General features: G+C 40.4%; 3 protein-coding genes across 5 annotated transcripts; 2 read left to right on the top strand and 1 right to left on the bottom strand.

Moving 5' to 3' along the window:
• Positions 1-998: 998 nt before the first annotated feature.
• On the bottom strand, positions 999-9,507 carry bicral (BICRA like chromatin remodeling complex associated protein). 3 transcript variants are annotated; one of them, XM_085466716.1, is made up of 13 exons: positions 7,892-9,507; positions 7,127-7,190; positions 6,928-6,973; positions 6,583-6,631; positions 6,406-6,471; positions 3,816-5,084; positions 3,683-3,731; positions 3,543-3,583; positions 3,397-3,446; positions 3,157-3,302; positions 2,963-3,057; positions 2,773-2,875; positions 999-2,682 (listed from the first exon to the last, which is right to left on the bottom strand). In XM_085466716.1, the coding sequence occupies exons 3-13, from the start codon at positions 6,966-6,968 to the stop codon at positions 2,207-2,209; spliced, it is 2,385 nt and encodes a 794-aa protein (XP_085322842.1). In that variant the 5' UTR covers positions 6,969-6,973; positions 7,127-7,190; positions 7,892-9,507; the 3' UTR covers positions 999-2,206. The 3 variants fall into 3 exon arrangements, with proteins under 3 accessions (XP_085322842.1, XP_085322841.1, XP_085322843.1); XM_085466715.1 differs by having other exon boundaries at positions 9,276-9,507; XM_085466717.1 differs by lacking the exon at positions 7,127-7,190 and having other exon boundaries at positions 9,276-9,507.
• An 862-nt stretch (positions 9,508-10,369) lies between these two features.
• tbcc (tubulin folding cofactor C) lies at positions 10,370-11,869 on the top strand. Its single transcript, XM_085466719.1, has one exon. It carries the CDS (start codon positions 10,675-10,677, stop codon positions 11,716-11,718), a length of 1,044 nt encoding a protein of 347 aa, XP_085322845.1. The 5' UTR covers positions 10,370-10,674; the 3' UTR covers positions 11,719-11,869.
• A 2,044-nt stretch (positions 11,870-13,913) lies between these two features.
• prph2a (peripherin 2a (retinal degeneration, slow)) lies at positions 13,914-21,172 on the top strand. The gene is made up of 3 exons (XM_085467253.1): positions 13,914-15,209; positions 16,540-16,786; positions 19,949-21,172. The coding sequence occupies exons 1-3, from the start codon at positions 14,629-14,631 to the stop codon at positions 20,150-20,152; spliced, it is 1,032 nt and encodes a 343-aa protein (XP_085323379.1). The 5' UTR covers positions 13,914-14,628; the 3' UTR covers positions 20,153-21,172.
• Positions 21,173-22,966: the final 1,794 nt, after the last annotated feature.

Genomic DNA, 22,966 nt, shown 5'->3' with positions numbered 1-22,966 from the left:
TTTGTGTCTAACTTTTTTTATACAAAACAACAAACTATACAAATCAAATGGGACAATAAACAATGAAAATGAAGGCAGAAAACGCATCTCTGCACAAAAAAAAAATAAAAAAAAATGATGATGATAGGGGAGAAAAAGCACAGTTTGTTCCTACCAGGCTCTCAAGACCATGATATGCATTCTGATAACACAATGGTTTACAAACACTGGGTATGTCCCTACTTTGAAAGCCTAAAGTGAACATCCTTGTAGATATAAGTGCTATAGAGGCACAAAATCTTGCAGCAGTCGCTTGGAGGAGCAAATGCAAAATCTCACTTGACCCTCACTTGTCATTTGAGATTTGCTTTCAAAGCAAACAGCCCAGTTTTTCTCGGAAAGAAGAGGTCTGCAAGAGCTGAGGCAGAGATGCAGGCAGGCTGCCATGGCCACTGGCACTTAAATTAAAAAAGGGTCTTCTATCATCCCATATGAAAGGCCTTCAGTCTGTTTGTGTGGTCTATTAGCAAGCATATTTCACATACATGCTCATAGGAGAAAGGTGGTGCTGTCCAGAATCAACCCTGAGAGCATTTAATGCATTTAATCAGGGCTTTTGTGTTGTTGCAAAAACAGAAGTAGAGGGACATTATTTAGGACTTTTAAGTCTTGGTTTAATAAAACAAAAACATAATCATTCTGAGTTCAGAGGAAACACTACAGGGTTTTTTTTAAATAATTAGCCACAGAGCTGGTGAGACAAATGACGGGGATTCTGGATGAGACCACAGTCTCTCCTAATAATTTTGGTTGTGCTGCTGAGAAGGAAAAGAGCGAAAGTGTGAGAAAACTATCCCAGGGAACTAAGAAAACGCTTGGCAATAAAGTCAAAAGTATGGCAATCACACTACCAAACTACAGGAAATCAGTGTGTATGGTTGCCAATTAACACACACACACACACACACACACACACACACACACACACACACACATTGACGTGTCAGGGTAGTAAAGCATAGAGAGAAAGATATGATTCATATATAATTATATGCAAAAGGCAAACAAACATACATACAATCAATGACCCTCCTGGGTCATTTAAACTGCTGACAGTATTGTCACGTTCTCAACGCTGGGGAACACATAACAACAAACAAAAACAGTCCTGTTTCTTTCAATGTCATTTAAAAGAAAAAAAAAGTTCAGCAAATTTAACATCTCTTCCTCAATCTGAGGACGTAGCTCCACAGACACAAACTCACTGTGAAATGATGAAGGTGGCAAAGATCTACAGATATGTCCTGTGTCTGTGTCGGGACTTGCATACCTTTAAGGTACAAAAGAAAATGAAAAAGGTGACTTAAGCACAAAAAAAGCACTGTAACACTACCATATGTGTCAATGGGACTAGTTTAACTGGCTTCTAGTGTGATTAAGAGGTTGTCCTTGTTACAGGCAGCCAAAAACACAAAAGCAGGCAAAAAGATTTTGGTTCTCTTTGACGTGTCCATCCAGTTCAGCCCAGCATACACCGCATATTGACTAAAGCCTTGTGTTTATATAGTTCCTGAAATAGGCCACAGTATGTTTAGTGCAACTTGCCTGTTTGAAGGCATCTCTACTGAGCTTAGATGTGAGGAGATCTACACCTCTCAACCATGAACTACTTGTACAAAAGCAACTGTTTGCGTGCTTAGATGTAGAAAGAACAGAAATAAATGGATTTTCTGATATTTAGAGCTTCTTCATGTAAACACTTCCATATAAAAACCTACAATTAGGCACAGAGTCCCTCCTCCTCATCCCTCTTGTTCGGCATAGGTAGTGGGGTGGGGAATAAACAATAAACTGGCAAAAAGTATTAACTAGTGTGTGAAGAGAGGGACACTCTTGCATTCAGTCGCAAACCTTACCACTGTAAAATAAACAAAAGAACATTTTGCATCTGTTAGTACATTGCATTGCACACATTCCCGGGTCTTTATAGGTAACTGTAAGTGCATGTGTTCACGTAACACCTTTACAGACTAACTGACTTCAACATAAAATTCCTCTAAAATAACCCAAGGCAAACTACGTACATGCTACATGGCTGTGTATCACTAAGAACACAGACCTGAAAGACGAGTTAGCCTCTCTTCACACAGGGGACATAAAGAAAAAGAAATGCACATACAAAAAAGAAGTAGAAACCATACATTGGGTGTAATATGGTTTATACATCTTAACATTCCAGGATGCTGTTGACTGCCGCCTCAAGAGCAGAATCTGTGTCAGGGTGAGGGGGTGAGGTGAGCTGAGGGGTATATGGAGGCTGCACAGGGTGGTGAGACACCTGGTAGTTTGTCGGGCCTCCTGACAATGCTGGGAAAGGTGAGGGTTTATTATGGGGGCAACTATTGGCAGCAATCAGGCTGTTGTTGCTGATGCCGCTGGGTCCGTAGAGTTGCTGGGATCTCTTCATTTCCAGCACGTTCTTGCTTTCGAAGTGTGGTGGATGAAGTCTCTCTGTTGAGCCAGGTCCTACAGGCTCACTCCCTCCTGGGTCTTCATAACCAGGCTGGGAGTCTGTCCTGTATGGTGGCTCCATAGAGCCTTGTTCTGACTCATTCCATTTATAGCTGGATATAGGCTGAGGCGGGGAAGGGACTTGGAAAAGTTTGGATTTCGTCCCACAACAGAACTCCTCCAAGAAACTGTCTACAAACCAGACAGGGCAAAGTGTTAAATCAAAGTTAACTGAAAAGGGAATATTAGTTCACAATGGGATTCACTCCAATTCTGTTTTACCTGGGTCCACTAGTACCATGCGTTTGTCTTGTATCAAGGTGCTGCGCTCCTCTTGGTTGAAAGTCCTGTCGATCATCACCATTTCTGAGGACGGACTGAAACGCTGCACAGAAGAGTGAGGTTATGCTGTTAGCCCTGTGCATTTCCTAACATCCCTCACATCTAGTCATTAACTAGCGCGTGCACCTACCTCAGCTTCCACCATCAGTAGTCGCCTGTATTTGTTTACCATCCCCTGTGTCCTCATCAGCACCTGAGTTGCAGCTGCTTCAAATTCCTCATCCACTGGAAATTCAAAACACAACACACTACTTTTATTAAAAACAACAACAACTTTAATTCCATAAAAGACTTGGGGTGAATCTAGTATTGTCATGACTGTACCCTGGGAGAACTCGTCCGGGCTGGGTGGAGCCCCCTGGAACACGTGGTACGGGATAAGTCTCAGGAGTGCGTCATCAACTGAAGTGAATCGACGTCGATCTGGGGTCTGAACTGCAACATGATCCTTCCTCACCTGCTGTAAAATCCTTTAAAAATAACAGAGAAAGACACAAGTTTGTTAAATGACTGAAAGACAAAAGCACAACTACACAGGACAGATGGCATGTCAAAAAAACTCACATTTCTCCTTTTGTAAGAGTAGGAAGCAGAGGCCTCTTCTGTGCACTGACCTATGATGGGGAAGTGTAAAAACCAAAGATGTCATTACATTAGATTGTTCCACCTAAAAAAGACACACAAGCATGTAAAACAAACAGCTAACATACCTCAGAGTTTAGTATTGAATCCTGTACCATGGGTTTGATTGCTACAAGAGATCACACAAACAAAGCAACTTTATCAGTCTGAAATTCTGCAGCTTATATTGAAACATATTATACACTGAAGCCATTGGCGCCTCTTTTACCGTGGATGCTGCTGGCATGTGCTTGTTTGAGGGCAGGTGATGAAGAATTCTGAAAAATTTCAAGTAAAAGTTATGTTAGAGAGAGAACAAATAAGGAGAGAGCAAATTAATAAAAAGGCTGCCATCTGTATACCTGTCTGTAGTCTTGTTGCTGTGTCACATTACCAGGTAAAGGGGACAGAGAAGTACAGTTCTGGGATGGAGTCACTAGAAGGCGCTGCACGGGAGTAGCCGACGCTTGGCTCTGATTGCAGATCCCTGTTGTAGCCGGGCCAACCAGAGTCAGACGTCCAGGAGCGCATGGTGTCTGCACGGAGGTGGAGCTCGCACAAGAAACTCCCGTCCACATCTGAGTTACACCTCCTCCAACCTGATTCCCGCTTACTACTCCCTGATTCAAAATTAGTGGACCAGCTGTTGGTGCATTGAAGTTCTGCGCTGCAACAATCTGCACTGTGTTTTGACTGGTAATTAGGGGATTTGAGTTGGGGTTGATGGGCCCGTTGTGGATGGTGCTAGATGAAGTGAGAGCCAAGGAGCTGGGTAGCAAGAACTGTCCGGCTGATATATTTGTCAGTGTAGACGCTTGTTGCTGCTCCAGGGGTGGTTGTACTACAATGGAGCCATTAGGTGTGTACTGTCCTGCAGGAGCAGCAGTATTAGTGTTCACTACATTAGTCACGGTGGTGGAAGTGGGCTGAAGACCAAGGCTGTAGACAGTCTGAGACCCCGGTTGGAGGGGTTTAGGCTGGATTGGTCTGACAACAGTCTGGGTCCCTCCTGGGCCTCTCTGTATGATGATATTTTGAAGCGGGATGTTTTTGAAAGGTAAGCCAACTTGGCCTTGGGTGGGAGCAAACACCTGCCCCCCTGTTGTTGTCCCTGCTGGAGCTACAGAAACACCTGGCCTTAGCACGATCTGTGGTGATCTTTCTAAGCTACTCAAAGTCATCACTCCGCCACCTGCACCAAAAGAACCCAACACCTGGATTGGCTGACCAGAACCATTAGGCAGTGACGGCATGCCTTGCAAAAACTGGCCTGCAGAGAACGTAGCAGTTGCAGTCGTTACCACACCTACCCCGCCTCCATAGTTCCCCGAGACCAGCGGGGAGGAGAAGGGAACAGGAGCTTGCACTAGAGTGGGAGCAGGCTGCGAGTCCAGTAAGGCTTCCTGGGCCAGCGTTTGCTCAGTGATATCAGCTTCCAAGAGAGATTTCTGAAGGATGTCAAAGGGCTGGTCCTCTCCCCCGAGATCCACCCCTCCAGGGGAGGTTTCAGGCCCCAGTTCATCCTCAATAAACGAGAGACTGCTAGAGAGTTGGAGGCCTGCCCCGGTCGAATCCTCGCCAAATTCACCCATTGTAGAAGAACCATCTTTGAGGCCAGTGTTGGAGCCAGTCTGAAGGAAGTATTGAGAGAAGAAAATGGAGAACTATTTGCATGTGAACTGCATATCTGATTTCAAAGTCAAAGGCTTCTTTTTATGCCCAAGTTAAGATATCAGGCTAATTTTATTTCAAATATTATTAGCTTTCTGTCAAAAATTGAACATGATTATCTATTATAGAATATAAAATACTAATATAATATTGTATTTCAAAGTTAATAAAGAAGTATCTGTTAGTGTTACAGAAGAACACAAACTGAAAATTCTTTGGTTAGTTCAAATAACAGATATTAATACAAAATAAAATCTCAATAAACCAAACGGTATTCATTATTTTGTATATATTCAAACTGTTCAAACACAAATAAATAGCACCCCCCCCCCCCCCCCCCCCCCAAAAAAAAAATCCACTCAGCTGTGGTCTGCTTATGCTCCAAGGCAACAAGTAAAGACATTTTAAAAGGCAATACCAGTGCAGTACACTCCAACGAAGTGGACAGTGAAGCTTATATATGGGTCAGATGCGTGATTTGACCACAAATCCGATGTGGCAGTGAAGTATGACACCGCTTGTTCAGCTGTCTCTCTGCACTCCTGTGCAGCTGGGAAAAGGTGTTGTTTGTCCACAGCCCAGAGACTGGTAATGAGGATCAGGTCCTTTCATCACCAGCCTAAATTTGACATTTTTAACTGTCGTTGTGAGATCACTGTCCCTCTTCATTTTCTGTCATACCGCAAACAAGTGTCTAGAACTGCAAACTCCTGTACTGTGTGTGCACTGTATTTTTCAGGTAACTGCAGATAAACTGTGCATTGTGCTGGGATAGCACTGCTTCAGATCTAAAAGCGATTCATGATGTTACCTGCCTTTGTCGAAACATGCTACTCTGTGTCTTTGTCGATCTTTAAACGGTAAGAATATCTCCACAACACCGAATTCCCTTTAACAGAGTCTTGGACACTTGGGCTCTTGTTTTGTAATGCTGTAGCTGACGCTTTGAACATTTTTTCTTTTATCTCACTCACACTTCTAACGTAGTGCTCTGTAGTGCTGTGTATGTGTGTGACGACCTAAATTGACATGGCTTTAACTCTGCTCCAACCACGATTGGTTCAGTGTAGAGCTATTGTCATCGTCCTTTTGTCTTGTCTGTCAAAAAAATGGACGGAATGAGTTCGATTGACTTTTTATTAATCGTTACTCATATTTCTGTTGAGGAAAAGTTATCCCTGGTAGTTATCGTTACCATTTTATCATCCACTCCTAATGATGAACTGTAACAAAATGTCCTTGTGGTTTGGCTTGGATCAAGGTAATCATAGGTATACTCACGGTGTCGTTACCAAAGAGGGATCCATCAGACCCATAAGCTGCGTTTGTTACATCATCCTCCTCAATCTGCAGGAACAAAAGACAAGCGAGTGAATGGACTTGGGTAATTCTGGTGTTTAAGGAACATTTCTAAGGAAGTCATTCAGACAAACTCTGAATTCTCCAAGTGTCACTCACAGACTTGCTGTTGCTGCCATGGAGATAGTCATTCAACGCATCTACATCTCTGAAAAAGATAAAGAAGCAACATCTTTAGCAGTTTCTTTTTATTTGCGTCACTATCTGTGGTTTTAAAGTTCCCTGACATTTGCTTTACTACATGTGTCTTGTGCTTATGACCATTAAAATATTCACTTCCCTTATTCAATGAAAGATTTAAAACCAAAAAAACTGATCTTGCAGATAGTTGTGGCACTGATTTTAAAGGCAACTATATATTCACAAGTATAAAACTGTATGGCCCGGGGTGTGGCAAGAAGAGCTCGAATCTTAGTGCAGATTTTATAATCTTATAACGTTTACCCTAAAATATCCAGAAGACGGCGATCGTCATCATCATCCATGACACCTGAAAGAGTATGGAAGGCCATCAGATGAGGACATGGGACACGCTAAGGTCTAATCACTGAACAGTGGAGTAAAAAAACTTGTTTTTGTTTTACTCTAAAGTAGAAGTGCTTGAGCTCTAAATGGCTGGCATGTTTTTAGACATTTCACTCACAGGTTTCCAGCAGGAAGCATGGGCTCAGTCATTTAACACCCTTTCTTTCCTGCAAAAGGCTGGGCTGCAGAGTGAGAAACTTCATTTAGTAGAACTACATAACTGGACATGTATGTCAGATAAGGGGCGTAAGACAGTGCAGGCAGGTGCTAGATAAAAGAATGGTTCAAGTGTGAAACAGGAGTGTGGACAGGAAGTTGGGAGGGGGGTACATATTTGCTATTCAGTACATAAGGACAGAATGGCCTTCATCCCCTCCTACAAATGCTTAGCTATGACAAACTCCCACCCATAAAGCTTCTCTGCTGTCCCACATTGGTTGTCTTTCCAGTGTGCAGAGTGAAAAAGAGTATTTGAGTGTAAACAACCCCACCCTGCAACATTTATACATTATAGTTCTGGTTGATGTTCTGGGTTTCATCTCTCCATTGAAAGAGGTATTGGCTTTATGTTGTGTCAGTCAGTCAGCTTGGTGCTACTTAATAATTGGGGGTTTAGGGGTTGTTGTTTTTTTTTTTTAATGGCACTTAAATGATTCAATATCTGTAAGTAAATGGTTGTGGCTGCTTTATTTACTGTATCACATAATAATAATAAAAAACTCATTTAATCACTAATAGAGCATGTGAATAAAATGGTTGTATCACATTCAATTTTATTTTGCTGTGTGTGTGTGTGTGTGTGTGTGTGTTTGCAGGTGACTGGGGAAATGTAGGTTTTGTTTTCCCATGAAAGGCGACTGCAACTCTACAAAATGGCTGTTACCATGCCATAGGCTGTCTTTACAGCAGAGCCACGTTGAGCCTCCATCTTTGGTTGAGCGAGAACAAAGACAGGACAGGGCTGCTGCACAAATTAGGCCGTTTACACGGACCGTGTTTGGAGTTTAAAGCAAAAACAACGACCGCTTGAGCGATTTAAATCGCTGGAAAATCACGGTTGTTTTTTGTGTGTGTCCACAGCAAATAACACGACATTTTCTCGTCGAGCAAACGAGTGTCATTTATCCTTCGAAACTTGTTACAGAAAACCATGTCGAGATTCCGAGACAAAAACAACGCAAACTAAGCCATAAACACTTCACAAAAAAAGGCATCAAATACGGGCTGTAAAAATCTATATTATCCAATTAAATCCAAGGTGCAAAAAGTTAACGTTTACAAGCGATCACCTCAAATTGTAATGTTAGCTGCATTAAAAATGAAATGACGAGCTGTTTATGCTGGCCAGAATAATAACCTTTAAAAAAATGTGATCTAGCTCGATATCGCCAGATTTGCATCTTTAATGCCAGTTTTGATCAAACTGGCATATTTCTGGCGTATTTCTTGTTGCATTTTTTGCCTAATTTCGAGCTCAAATTCACAACCACCAGCAAATCCAGCACAGCACGTGCGCTTCGACGCAAATCCACGGCTAGTCCCCGCCGTTAAAGCCGCACAAAAACACGGCTAATGTACAGCTTGCAAGTTTTATTTCCAAAAATAGACTGAATCGACAGAGAGTGATAATCGCATTCAAGCAGCACAAAACGCCCGTCGTCGCTGACGTGCTCTTTCTTTCTCTGTTGGGGAAGGCTTTCATTTGTCCTCTATGTGGCTCGTCTGCCAGCATGAAAAACGTCACATTTTGCCTCGATATAGCCGAATCGACGCGTTTCAACCCGGGACTTTTGTCCCCAGTCCGTGTCCTGCTCGGGACATTAACTCAGCGGCTCCGCCACATTTTTAACTTTAAATATCGGCCTGCGCTGGTTAGCTAGCCGCGGCGTCGATGACGACGCCTATTTTGAAAGCCAGAATCCGTCGAAAAGGGCTAAAACCGCGTCGAGCCATAAATATTTATCCCGATTAGCATAACATAAAGACGACTCAAAAAGAGGCAAACCCTTTTACTCCTGTCTCACTCCTTCTTGAAACCCAATATCTCCATTTGGCAACTTTTAATTTGCTCCCCCCTCCTTCTCCTCCTCCTCCTTCTCCCTCTCCCACTCATATATTTTTCTCACTGTCCCTGCTCTGTCTCGGATAGATTTTTCTCTCCGCTCAAACTCTCTTCCCTCCCTGAAGGAAGGGAGGAAGGAGGTTGTGTGTGTTTTTTCCTTGAAATTTTTATCACAAAATTATAATACACTCAAAGGGAAACTCACCGTCATGAAAAAGCAGTGCCTTGTCAACGGGGTTTCCTCGCCATCACCGCACGGGTTGTTGTTGGGGTAGTGCACACAGCGAAATCAGCGGTCCTCAACGACTGCATATGGCTCCATGCATTTGAATACGAAACCTTAAAAACAACCGCAAATAATTAATAAACTATTTTTAATGCTTATGTGAATTATAATTACACGTGGCTCTGTCTTTATAAATAGCGGATAAACGTTATTACACTTAATCACTGCCAACAGTAGAGGGCGGGCCTTTGTGTGTGCCACACCTGGATGTTGCTCAGGTATGCCTAGTTGCCTGCTGAGAAGCCTATTTCGTATTCAGAAAGCAGTCAGACTTTATAAGAAAGCAAAGCGTTTACATTTATTACACTTATTGTTTTTTTTATATGTAATTCAATCGCATTTTACACACACTTTCGAGTAAAAATAATATTTCTTCCACCTTCTAGTGTTGTATGTGATGTCTTTATTATAAAAACGTTAAAGAAAATATTATTTAAAAAAGAAGTTCAGTGTAAATACCTCATATTTCTATACATAAACACTTATTGTAAATGGTCTTTAAGATACTGTGTGCTGTTCATATTAATACTTTGATATTTACTTTCATATCTTTATCTAACATTTTTATAGCTCTATTTACTTTTACTTTTGATTCATTCAATCTGCACAACCAGGGGGATGGGACCTTACAGTAAACGATAGATGAATAAATGGCATGCTATTTAAATTTATTTGTTGTCTATATCTGTAATGTGTTTCACAAAAACCACACTATAAATATGGGTAAACTGTAGGGAGCAGGGTAGATAAAATGAAGGTGATATGAAAAAAAAAATTAAAAGGTTCTTTGAAATATATAAATATTTCATTGAAATATATAAATATAAAACGAATGGAAATATAAAAAGAAATTAAATAAATAATGCAAATGTTCAAGTATTTACTGTTCTTTATTTTGTTTTACTTTAAAATGATGAAAGAAACATTTTGGTCTAGCAGTATCATTAAATGCGTTTTATTAATAATACACATACATATTAATATAATACTATATTCTATTACACAGAGGCTAAAATAAGCTCACTTGCTATAATTAGCCAGTCACTGGCTTCAAATATTTTGTTTCATTTTGTTCAAAAGGTAAAGAAGTCTGTCGAAGCTTATAAAGAGACCAAATGTAGAAGAAATTATATAATTTTGTGGTTAAATTGCAGGTTTTATTTCATCTTTGAAAAAGAAAAAATATATATATAGTTTTTAAAATTAGCTTAAAAACTCCGATGCAGCAGGTGGCGGTGTGCCACAGTGCATATGTTGGCTTTGCGAAAGTCACGAAGAAGAGGGTCATCACTTCCGACACAACTATCAGTGCGACAATATGGCAGCGGTGATTGAAGGTAACGAGGAAAGTGGTTTTTCTGGCGAAAGTGGGGCGGCCAGGATACAAGAGCGACTTCAGAAGCGGCACCAGGCAAGGATCGAGGATGCCGAGCGGAGGAAGGAGGCTAAAGAGAGCCATTCTGTCGCCGAGGAGAAGAGCGAGTATTTCTCCATCGCCTTCAACAGGGAGCGGGCGTGTATAGAGGAGCTACTGTCCAGCTGTTCCGGAGCTGAGCGCGCTGTGGTGACTGAGAAACTAGAAGAGGCCACGACCAAAACTCTCCAGCTGCAAAAGTTTCTGAATGACAGTATGCAGTTTCTAACGCAGTACGAGCTCAGGCAAGCCCAGGCTGCTCTCCAGAAACTCCAAACCTCGCTGTCTGAGACCAAAGAGGAGGCTTTGCCCAGGAAGAAGTTTGCCTTTCGAACTCGCACCAAGGCAACAGATAAAGCCTCTGCACAAGATGCTCATCCCCTTCCCCGTGATGAAGGCACACCTGCAGAGACAGGTAGGACCCAGGTGGATGGAGCAGCACCCGCCGAGCAGTGCGGCTTCTCCAACATGACCAGTGAGTTTCTGACCAAGACGGCTGAAGAGATCCAAAAACGAGATGTGCTTCTCACTCACCTGACCAACTGCAAAGTCCATCTGTTCGGCTCCCCCAGCACGCTGCACCTGAAACACATCGACAGCTGTGACATCCTGTGCGGGCCGGTGTCCAGTTCAGTTTTTGTAGATAATTGCAGAAACAGCGTGCTGGCCTTTCCCTGTCAGCAGCTGCGGACCCACAACACAACCGACACACAAGTGTATCTGCACGTCACCAGCCGAGCCATCATAGAGGACTGTCACGGAGTGAGCTTTGCCCCGTTCACATGGTCCTATCCCACCCTGGAAGAGGACTTCACTGTGTCTGGGCTGGACCGGGCCCGAAACAACTGGACTCAGGTGGATGACTTCAACTGGCTTGCTGCTGGGACACCTTCCCCAAACTGGACTGTTATTCCAGAAGCAGACAGAAAAGCCAACTGGGACTCCTAGAATGGGACTTTTAATGACCTAATGCACTAAAACAAATGATAGTAGAAATTTTACATGAACTGCTTGCGGCCAGAATGCACATTTAATGTCCATTTTATTTCATGGATATAATCTTCATTAATATATTTAAATAAAAATTCACTTAATTTGGGCTGTTACTGTGTGGTTATTTTTTTTGTTTGTTTTTTTTTTTTTTTCAAAAATAAGTCTAATTCTTAAGAGTCTAGGGTCAAAGTCAGATTTCAAGTAGTTTGGTATTGGGACAGGCTGAGCTTTTCAGAATCACTTGTTTTACCTAACAGACCAAAACATGAAGATTTTCAGTTTCATGTTATTATTCCAATTCAATAGCTATCAGATTTTTACAGCTTATATGAAGTTTTGAGTCTATTCACCACATTTATAAAGCGGTGTATAAACAGAAGAATTATTCAGAAATTCATACTGCATGTGTACCTCTTTGGGATTAACTCAGGACATTTTGCAAAATCAAAAATGGTACATAAGGGGAGGAAGAGTAAGATCTGGGAGTATAAAGGGACCAAAACATACTCAATCATTATCTATGGTCTGCGTTTAGCTGTGGAATTTCACCATCCATATCACGAGGGATGTTTTCACTACTTGGGCAATGCAGGAAATCAAACTGGTTAAGTCTGATCCAACTTTGGATGTCTTTGAAAACCTCACCAGCCATATTTCAGAGTACTCAATAGGTATTCCCTTGTGTAGCTGTTTATGTCATAAACTCCCATGCAGAGGGAAAAAAATACTGCACTGAAGAACAGGTAATATGCAGTTAAAAAACAAGTTTGTGGACATGGGTTAGTCACTGACCCAAGAACAAAGTAGAGCACCCTGTTGAAAATACCCTTCTTACTAAGTTACTGATAAAGTTTCAGTAAGACTTGACCAACACTGAAGGAGCTCTAGCTTTCATGTGCTCTCAAAATGTGTTTTCTGATGACCATAAAGTTCAGGTATAATTAATTCAACCATTTTTATATTGAATAATTTTTGCATTGAAATATGTGGGGGGAAAAATGGGAGTAGTGTTTACAGTTAATGTAAAATGTGCATCTTTTGAGAGATTATATAGGTTTTCTTGCAGAAGGAAGAGAAAGTAAATTGTTATTACACAAAAATATTAAGACACCAAGTCTGAGATTTTTTATTTTTAAGTCTGTTATAGTTCAGGCTTTGTTTTTATACCGACTCTGCCTTTTAAAATTCCTGCCCACAAAGGTAATGCAAGTTACACAAAATAAAGGAGGAGGGGGAAAAATAGTAAGAAAAGAAAAGATCTCTGTGTTTGTATTTTATTTAAAATGCAGTCTAAGCCATTTAAAAATCCAAAAAATAAGAAGGAAACAAAATAGAATGCTATGGAAAAACGGAAGATAATAGAATAAATCGGCAATATAGAGTTAAATGGCTCCTAAAATTTAATAAAGCAAATAAAATAAAATGGCTTAATAAATGTAGTTAAAACAATCACAGCAAATATCTCATAATATAAAATGTAGTGGACAGCTTTGAAATTAAGCGCAATAAAGAGTATTTTTTGCTAAACATGTGTCACATTATCAAGAGTTACTGCATGGGGTAGAGAAGAAAGAGCTTTTGGCAGCTGCTTCCTAAAAATATCGTTGCTCACTCAGGTTGTAGGCAGTATAAGACACTACTGAATAAACCAGTAGTGCTGTGAAATATTCATTTGGCCAACAGTTTAAATAAATCATTGAATACCTGGTGTTAGCATGACATTCATGTCTATGACAACTGCAAACTTATGATTATAACACATAAATATTGTTAGTGAGACAGCGCTAAACACGCACAAAGGTTTGATGAAAGACATTGTGAAAAGAGCATCAGGAGATTGGGCGTTCAGTGTTCCAATTGCATTTGGTAAACATTTAGCAACACTGCAGCTCTCACATCCAGCCACAAGGAGAAAGAAGAATAGACCGTTCAGGGAAAGGCCTGGCTTTGATCAGCATAAGTATCTGGCTCGTGTATGTGACAGACACTGTGTTGGTTCTAACTGCCAAGATAGCAAATGACAACAAGAACATCAATGAAAGCAATAGAATATTTTTTATCAGCTTGCCAGACAACGTTTACTGCAAACACTGAATTTTCATGTTTAATAATGTTTAAGCAAAATTTTAATTTGTCCAGTTTGTCACAGTTTGGTCTTGATTTATTAAGCAATTACTTCCAAAGTAAAGTCATAGTGGGGCTTTATTAACTCAGTGTTTTTGATTCGTTGTGAAGACATCTGGTTTGTGTTGAGCTTGTGGACCCCATACCTATGAATGATTAGGCTTTATCATTAGCCCTACTGTCATGTCCATTACCTTTGTCAACCATCTGCTGAAACTTGTGCTGCTCCTGATGTGTTTGATCAAGGCAACCATGACCACATGAACACTCAAACCAATTATGGCCCCTGGCAGCAGCTTACGATCAGGCTCATCTTCTGTAAATTGGATCAGGGTGCTTACAGGGGCTTAGCATGACGTACTGCAACTTTGAGTTTAATCATGAGGATCCCCGGCCATCCTCAACCTCTTTGAGAGAACGCAACATTAGCTTCTCCTGTAAAGGTTTGAAGAAATAAACCCTTTTGAACACTGAAGTTTAGGACTCAATGGTGCAGAAGAACCTTTAAAATAAGGATCCGGTGCTGTTCTCCTGAGTTCTTTATAGCGGTTCTTTTGCCATAGGATGGATTACAGTCTGAGCTGACTCTTCTGTTCTTTCGGACCAGCCAGAGGACATACTGATTACAAACAAACAGGGAAGTGCAGGTTAGCATACTCAAGAACTTTATCTAAACCGAAGTGGAAATCTTGGAACTCCTGCAGTGTTTTTTACAAGCAAGGACACATCACAGATTGAAGAATGGCTTTGTTGCCAGTTAAGTTTGATCTGAAAAAGCGAGTAAAGTTGGCTCAGACAGTCTGGTTCATGTACTGGTTTGCTGTGTTGGCCGGCGTGTTGGTCCTCAGCATGGGTCTGTTCTTCAAGATCGAGCTGCGAAAACGCTCTGAACTTATGGACAACAATGAAAGCCACTTTTTGCCCAATCTGCTTATTCTCATGGGTCTAATAGCCTGCAGCATCAACGTCTTTGGAGGCAAAGTGTGCTATGACTCACTGGACCCCGATAAGTTTGCAAAGTGGAAGCCCATGTTGAAGACCTACTTGGTATTCTGTGTAGGATTCAACGCCCTGCTGCTTGTCACGGCCGTGCTGTGTTTCTTGATGAGAATCCCTATGCAGTTCACCCTGGCTGAAGGGTTGAGGAACGGCATGAGGTACTACAAGGACACCGACACACCGGGACGCTGCTACATGAAGAGGACCCTGGACTTGATGCAGATTGAGTTTCGTTGCTGTGGAAATGACAACTACAGAGATTGGTTTGAGATTCAGTGGGTCAGCAACCGCTACCTGGACTTCAGCTCAAAGGAAGTCAAAGAGTAAGTGACAGAGATTTTTTAAAAAAAAGTTAAATCCTTTATTGTTGGCCTTAAAAGTTGCAGAGTTATTTAATGTGGAAGTAAAATGAATGTGTTTGGATTGCCGTTGAACCTAAGTGCACCAAGCTGCTGAGGTGGGGTGATCTGTGCAAAGTTAGAGTTCAGTATAAGTGGATTTGAAATGAAGGTAGATCAGATCAGGCGTAATACTTACTTTCATCCACTGAGGATTACCATAGCAGAAACGGTGACTGCTATAGTTCATAGCAGAGATGTGTTCTTGGGGTCAGAGAAGAGATCTGGGGGCATTTATATGTGAAGATCTGGACTTTAGTGAATGGTTGCAGAAAAAGATACAGTCAAGTCCCACGAGAAAGCTTTACACTAGCCTGTTTATGTCTCGGCCAACCAGCACCACTTAACTTTTTGTAAACAATTTTGTGTGCCGGGACATAATTAGTGTTTAATCTCCAGGATTACAGTGTCTTGTCCTTCATGAACCAGTGTCTTGTCCAATCAGCAGAGGACATGGCAGCACTCCAATAACAGCACTGCCAGTCAAAAAAAGTGTAGCCAGAGATGCTCACATTAGCATAAACTAAGGACAACAGCGTTATCATGAAAACAGGAAACAGCTATGCTTTAGAGCCTTCTAATTGGGCAGCATTTGGGGTCAGTGTTGTTGTGGTGCCATTACAGGTTTTTGTTGTACTTATACATGCAAGATATCACATTCACTGCCAACTTTCTTAGTAACAGTAACTCCAGAATTATTCTACATCATAAAGTCTCTGTGCTTTTGACCAACAAGTTGTCTGGGTCATAATTCGGAAAGCTCAAGTAGGTGGTGACATTTCTTGCAATAACGGATACATATCTGACACCCCCCAGTTCTTTGTGATCCAATTACACTTGTCTTTCCATTGAGCTACTACTCTCAATCATAGTCAAGATCAGCTACTCAGACTGAGCAGTGATTCTAATTTCAGTGTTTGAGTGCCTGCCTTCTTGCTTCTCGCAGTTGTTCAGACCTTAATATGTACTCCTTGAGATAGTTTGAAACAGCAGTGTATGATGGAACATTTTAGCTGACGACTGAATGCCAATTCAGGCTAGCTTTGTGGAGGTTGGATAGCTGATTTAATGTTGTTTATTGTCAAGGTAAGATTGTACTGCAAAGTATAATACAACAACTTTTGACCTGGAGTAATGTATGGATTCCAGTTAAATCTGAACGAAGGGAAGTCTAACACAGGTGTGCTAATTCAAGTAACAGCCCATTCCTGGCCTTCAACATCATCTTCCCCTTTACTGTTCCTCTTCTTCCTAGCCGCATTGGCAGTAATGTTGATGGCCAGTATCTGATGGATGGAGTGCCCTTCAGCTGCTGTAACCCCAGCTCCCCCAGACCCTGCATTCAGGCACAGATGACCAACAACACTGCCCACTACAGTTATGACCACTACACAGAGGATCTCAACGTGTGGAACCGGGGATGCCGCGATGCCCTGCTGTCCTACTATGGTGGCATGATGAACACCATCGGAGCCCTGGTGATACTGGTCACTATGCTGGAGGTCAGTGCCACAGACTTACTTAAATATATTAACTGAAACAGTGTTCACTTCTTAGTTGGAAAATGTAGCTCTTTTCAACTTCATTTAAAAGTTAGAACAATCCCATGCACTATCCACTGCATGGAGGAATGGAGATCGTGCATAAATGTCTAATTAAGTCTTCTACTGTAACATTGTCTCTGTCTAATGTTGGTTTTGCAAACAGTATGTCCTCATTAATCTATTCACATGGAAAGAAAATAAACAATAGAGGGGACTGCTTGAGAGCTGTTGAGTGTTTCAGTTGTAGTGGGTGTTTTTTTTAAATACCCCAATTGCAGAAGTGACCTTAATGCACAAAATATTGTTGTTGTCACAACTATTACAGAAAAGTATATATTTCCATGTCCACTGGTGGAAGGCTTGTTTGAAGATACAAACAGCTGGTCTTGGCATATCAATATCTAGAAATAGCAACAACCTTGCTGATAGCTAAATTGAAGCCAGGCAGGTGTGTTAGTCATTTTAATCAGAAATACAGAGTTCTTTGGAGCACTACTCTAGCCTTGAAATCTGTTGGTGGAGCCTACAATAGAAACAACTGATAGGTAAATGGGCACCAGACAATGTTTTCCCATATTCCCAATGGGCTTAACATCCCAAGAATTCTGAACAGGGAAAAGCCTCATTTGAAATGAGAAATAGTCTGGAAAATTGTTATGTTCAGAAAAATAATACAGATAATTCAGCCTATTCGATCTGACAAATCAGAGATATTTATGTGTCTAAGTGTTTTCTAGCAGTACTTCCCATTTTTTTTTATATCAACAAAGACAAATTGGTTAGTCTGGCAACTGGTTAAACTCCCCTTCTGTCCTTAACCTATGACTTCAGTCCAATTCACTTTCATGCAGTAGGTTAGACAGTCTCTAACAGGCCTAGCAATACATTTCAGTTTGCAAGAGGCACTTTGAAGAACAATTGGAACTAAATATGTTGATTTTTTCTTCAAGGAAAATCAGTTCTCAGTTTATTTTTTACTGAAATTCTCGAGTTACCTCATCACATTTGCTCCAGTTGGATAGTGGGCCTAAAACAATAGATACCAACTTATAACATTCCTGCACACATTAAGGACCGCAGCTTCCCTTGTCAGCAGATAAAAGTAACAACAGCCTTCTTAAGTCACAAATATTGTACCTGTATCCGACTAGATTTTATTCATTTTTAAATTGTTCTGCATTTTTTCCTCAGATCATTTTCAGTTAAATGACTGAAATTGAGAGAAAGTCTTTAATGTCCAGCTAGTAGGAAGTCAGGTGAATAAACATGCAAAGCCTTGACCTAGTTGGCATTTCTTCCATCAGTTTCCTCCATCCCTGCTTCTTCCCTTCTTTCCACAGTCTGCCCACGCTATCAGTAATACCCACTTACTGCATCTCCTTCCCAAACACCGCTATCCTCTTTACCTAAATATATTTTCTCCTGCCCTACTATCGAGATACCCTGTGCCACCTTTGGCACGATTTAGCTCACCTGCGGTTTCTCACCTGCTACTTTCTACCTAAATCCTGTAACAGCCATGTGTGTCCTCTTTCCTCTCTTTACTTTCTCCTTGGCCTCCACTGCCAACATCTGTGGTTGTTTGTAAAGCCAAAATATCTGCTTATGATTATGCAGAACAAATAGACATGTACAGGTGAATCCTTGAAGCCAGTGACCACAGCGATGATATAAATTGTTTGGGTTCCTGCATCACCTTGAGGAGACAGTAAATAGAGCCATACAGATAACATCTTTGCTCCAGAAATCCAGCAGACAATTGTTTGTTGTAAAAACACAGCTTCAGCTAATCAGATGCACGCTCGGAGGAATCCTAGATTTAAAAGAGGAGTTACGCAAGCATCTCTGTGCCGACACATATGGGTTAATCTGCAAGAGGTGACAAGGAAATACTTATTTCCAGGAGTCTGATCTCCTGATCTGATGTCTCCATTTACAGTAACTGGATCTTAACTGTCCTAATGAGATGTTAGCCCTATAGGCTATAGATTACTTCAAGAATTTAAAAAAGCTCCTAATTTCATTTTCCTTGCTTGAATATTTGCCTTAACACAACATATTTGCAGTATATTACACAATTTCTGACTCAGATACATTTATTGAAAGATGTAAAGTTGTATCATCTTTTCATGTCCTACTTATAAAAACCATGCAAACATTTCTAAGCATTTAGAAGATATTCAAAATAATATCTGAAGATTTTTTTTTAATTATTAGTGAAACTGGAGTTCTGAATTTAATATTATTACACTGGAAAACATCAGATATTTTCCATTTTTGCTTTAAAATTTAATTAAAGGATTTATTAAATTATCTGAAAGAGCATTATTAATTACATTTCAGCTTAAGTAATCAGAATTGTTATGCTGCAGCAGATTTTTAGCATCCATGAGTGCTAAAATTCACTACGTACAACTGATGCATTACAGTGGACCTATTATACCTGGTTTGTTAAATTAAAGACAACTACATAGCGGAATTATAAGAATGAGGTCATCCCACATCTGCACTGAATGCTCCATTTTTATACTTTTGGATTTGTGTGATGTCTTAAAGAGGGGATATTCAAATGTGGGCATCCCACACAAACAGCACAGTCTGTGAACACCGCCTATTACTCCAATCTTCTGCTTGGGCAGGGCAGCCAATCAGAGAAAATCATGCATCATGCAGCACCAAGACCCAGTAGAAGATAAAAATTTTTTTTTAGCTGAAACAAGCAATGTTATTTAAGTATAGTCCAAGAATAAAATATGGAACTATAGATGAGTAGAACAGGCCCATTAATTTGGAGCTGAGCAATGGTGATACTTTTCCTTTGCTCTGATTTGAAACTTCCAGTAATGATGAGAATACAGATTTTTGTCTAGATATCCTCTGATAATTAGCTAATTGTCTTGATAATATTATGTTCTAAACCGCAAACAACATTTGTTTAACTTCAATTCAATGTCTTCCTTCATATAATATCATTTTTCTATCTTTCTGATTAAACTGGAATTTCAATCAAATTATTGTAGCACAAGTGTATAATAAATTCCCTTCTTAAACGTTTTCTTTCATGTGGCATGGCTACATTTCACATTAAGTTTATCAGATCTGTGTTCCTGTTCCTTGCAGGCTAGTGTGACTGTGGGCCTGCAGTATGTCCACAGCTCCCTGTGTAACCTTGCTAATCCGGAGGATCCAGAGAGCGAGAGCGAGGGCTGGCTCCTGGAGAAGACAGTGAAGGAGACGTTCACTGACATCATGGACAAAATGAAGTCCATGGGCAAAGGCATCAAGGTGGAGGAGGGTGAGCCAGCGGTTGAAACAGTGAGCTGAGCTAGCGCCACCTGAACAAACTGACCCCACTCCCACCTGAGGAGAAAATCAAAGACATGTGAGATTTTTCTACCAGCATTTATTTTGTAGGCCTACTCATATATTTGGTTATGAACTCATTAGAAATGGACGTGAAAAGATCATATTGCATATTCATACTTTGATAAATAGCAGCTGGATGGGTTTTTAGTTTTGGTTTTCCCCAGTAAAACAACCACCAGCATGGTTTTTTGTTTTTTTGTTTGTTTTTGCACCAGCATGTTTTTAATTAGGTTTACAGTTCTGCTTTCTGACACTTTGTGCATTTTTTTCTCCAAAAAAAGTGCAAAGTTATAAATCAAGTAAATGTTATATGTATTGAAAGCATGTAATTTTCTCCTTTATTTTGCTGTCACGTAGTTTGGCGGGGATGGTGGTTGCTATGCAATCCCCCCCTCTCATGGAACCCAATGGTGCAGATTGAAGATATTTAACTCAGGTTTTGCAATGTTTTATTTTTGCTAACCCGTCTAGGCTACTTTATAGTCAAAGCAGACAAATTAACCCCTCTGACTTGCCCCCATTTATACTCCAGTTCACTGGATAAGCAGCTGAGATGGAGTATAATTTTCAATTAAATGAATCAGTCATGCATGAACAGTGCAACACATGGATCAAGACTGAGCATGGGAATCAGGAAGTTCAGAAACATGGGGTGACTCCAAACCTGTGGCCTGAAATTGGCAGCTAAATCTTGGTTCCTGACCCCTGTACTGTAATCTCAGATCCTCTTTGATATTTCCCTAGTGCATTCAGTATCTGTATATTGACATATGTGTATGTACAGTATATAACTTTGTATATGACGTAGAAAAGATGAAAAATTACTTTTTTAAAAGAATGTAATTAAGTTGAATCTTTTATTTGAATCAATGTAAAGTTGTTTTTCTTTTTTCCAAATAATTTTCTTGGCTTTGTGTGACTGTGTAGAGGAGATATTATGCTGACTGTATACGCGAATAAAGGATATTAGAGACGACATACAGCAGTGCAATGATGGCGTTGTGTTGTCTCGACCTTGAGTCATGAGGCATGCTGTGAGTGCCACTGGGTTCCTTATTAAGCCAATAGGATAAGGCCTATTAAGGTATTACTGCTTTCACATGGCCATGGGATGACTTTTCACATGCCCAATGTAAGGACATGTGTGTACAGTATGTGTGTGTGCTTGAGGAGGAGCTATGCACGGGATGCATTCTCAAGAAACATGCAACAAATGTTACTCTCACTTGTTCTTTTCTTTGGTTTTATGCACTTTTTGTGACTTAAACCTACTCTAAAATGAGGTTTGACTTCAGAGGGCGCAAGTCGGAAAATCCTTTGATCTCTTTGGTTGATATATTGGTAAATAATAACCTGTAAGGTACTCTTTATCCATCCTGTTGAAACTAAATCCGCTAATAACGTGTGTATCTGAATCGAAAGCCACATGTTCTCAAAACTTTAGCCATGAGGAATTACGAGCCATGATATTAAAGCCAGTGTGGTGTTGTTAGAGCAGATGTGAGGGAGTGCTGTGAAGAGTCAGCAGGAACGGCAAAGAAGCCAACTCTGTGCTGTATTTTTGTTGGACCAAAGCACATAACCAGCGCTGAGTAGATAAGAAGCTTAATCGGCTTTAGATTAGCATGAACCCCTCGACCAGGTGAGCAGGTGATGTCCTGCTGCAGGATTCGAGACACGAAAGACAGAGATAGAGACAAACAAGGGAAAGTGAAGATCAGGGTGGTATGAAAGAAAAATAAGGCACCACTTTATTGAATTTCTTTCTTCTTCTTTTTTAAATATGTGAAATTAAAGTAACTTCTTGAAGTATCACATAAAAGCATTTATTATTCATCAGGTAATCACTGACATTTTAATGTTGGGGCTTTATAAAATGTAGTAGTCAAAAAATAGCATTGCAGTTCAGTATCTAAATGCAAGTTCTTAATTTCCACTAGAGCTATAGTGTCAAGTATTTAGCTGAGTACCTAACCAAAAATAGCATTGCAACACAGAGAAAGTACTCAGGTGCAAGTGAAAATACTACATTCAAAAGTCATAATTACACAGCTTTATTGTAGGTCTTCACCCAACATTATAAAGAGGTTTGAAGTGTTGGTTGTGATTGTGAATGTTGTGATTTGGCCCGATATGAATTGAATTGAACATGACTCCATATAGGTGTTGTATTACTGAATAATTGGATCATTCTTGTCATTGTCAGTTTTTAGTAGTGGAGATATTTTTATGCTCTTTAATTTCTTGGATGATTTAATCTATTAAAAAATACATACTTTATTAGAAATAGATATGTTTTGTCTGTTAAAATGCAAAGTGAAAAGTAATTGGGTGGCTAAATTATTAAATGGACAAGAAATAAAACATATTGGCCAAAATTGGAGATATTGGAAGTAAAGAACTGTGCTGACTAGATGTAGATACTTTGTTTCCACCCCTGTGTTTATGTTTCTAATGGCACACTCATATTTGTTTGCATACTGCATTAAAAAAAGCATCTTCTCCTTTTAATGGTAATACACCTGCAGAATATGTGACCATGCAAACAAGGTTGAGTATTGTCTTCAGACAGTGAGTACTCCCTCCCACAGAGGCAGCTTCTAAACTCTTAATCTGCTAAGAGCATCCTATACGTCGTCTGTATTCTGCTGCTCTCTGTTGGTGACTGCAGGTAACCAGCTGTGACCAAATCATGCTGACCGTCATGTTGATCTATTTAATTAATTAAGTCCAGCAGTGACAGTGTGACTGTTCTGTGACAATGTAATCTGT

The sequence above is a fragment of the Copadichromis virginalis genome, linkage group LG8 (genome assembly GCF_057382275.1).
Source record: "Copadichromis virginalis isolate Kocher_CV1m ecotype Utaka linkage group LG8, C_Virginalis_male_GT1.1, whole genome shotgun sequence".
NCBI lineage: Eukaryota > Metazoa > Chordata > Actinopteri > Cichliformes > Cichlidae > Copadichromis > Copadichromis virginalis.
This window is presented reverse-complemented; position numbering and strand designations above follow the sequence as displayed.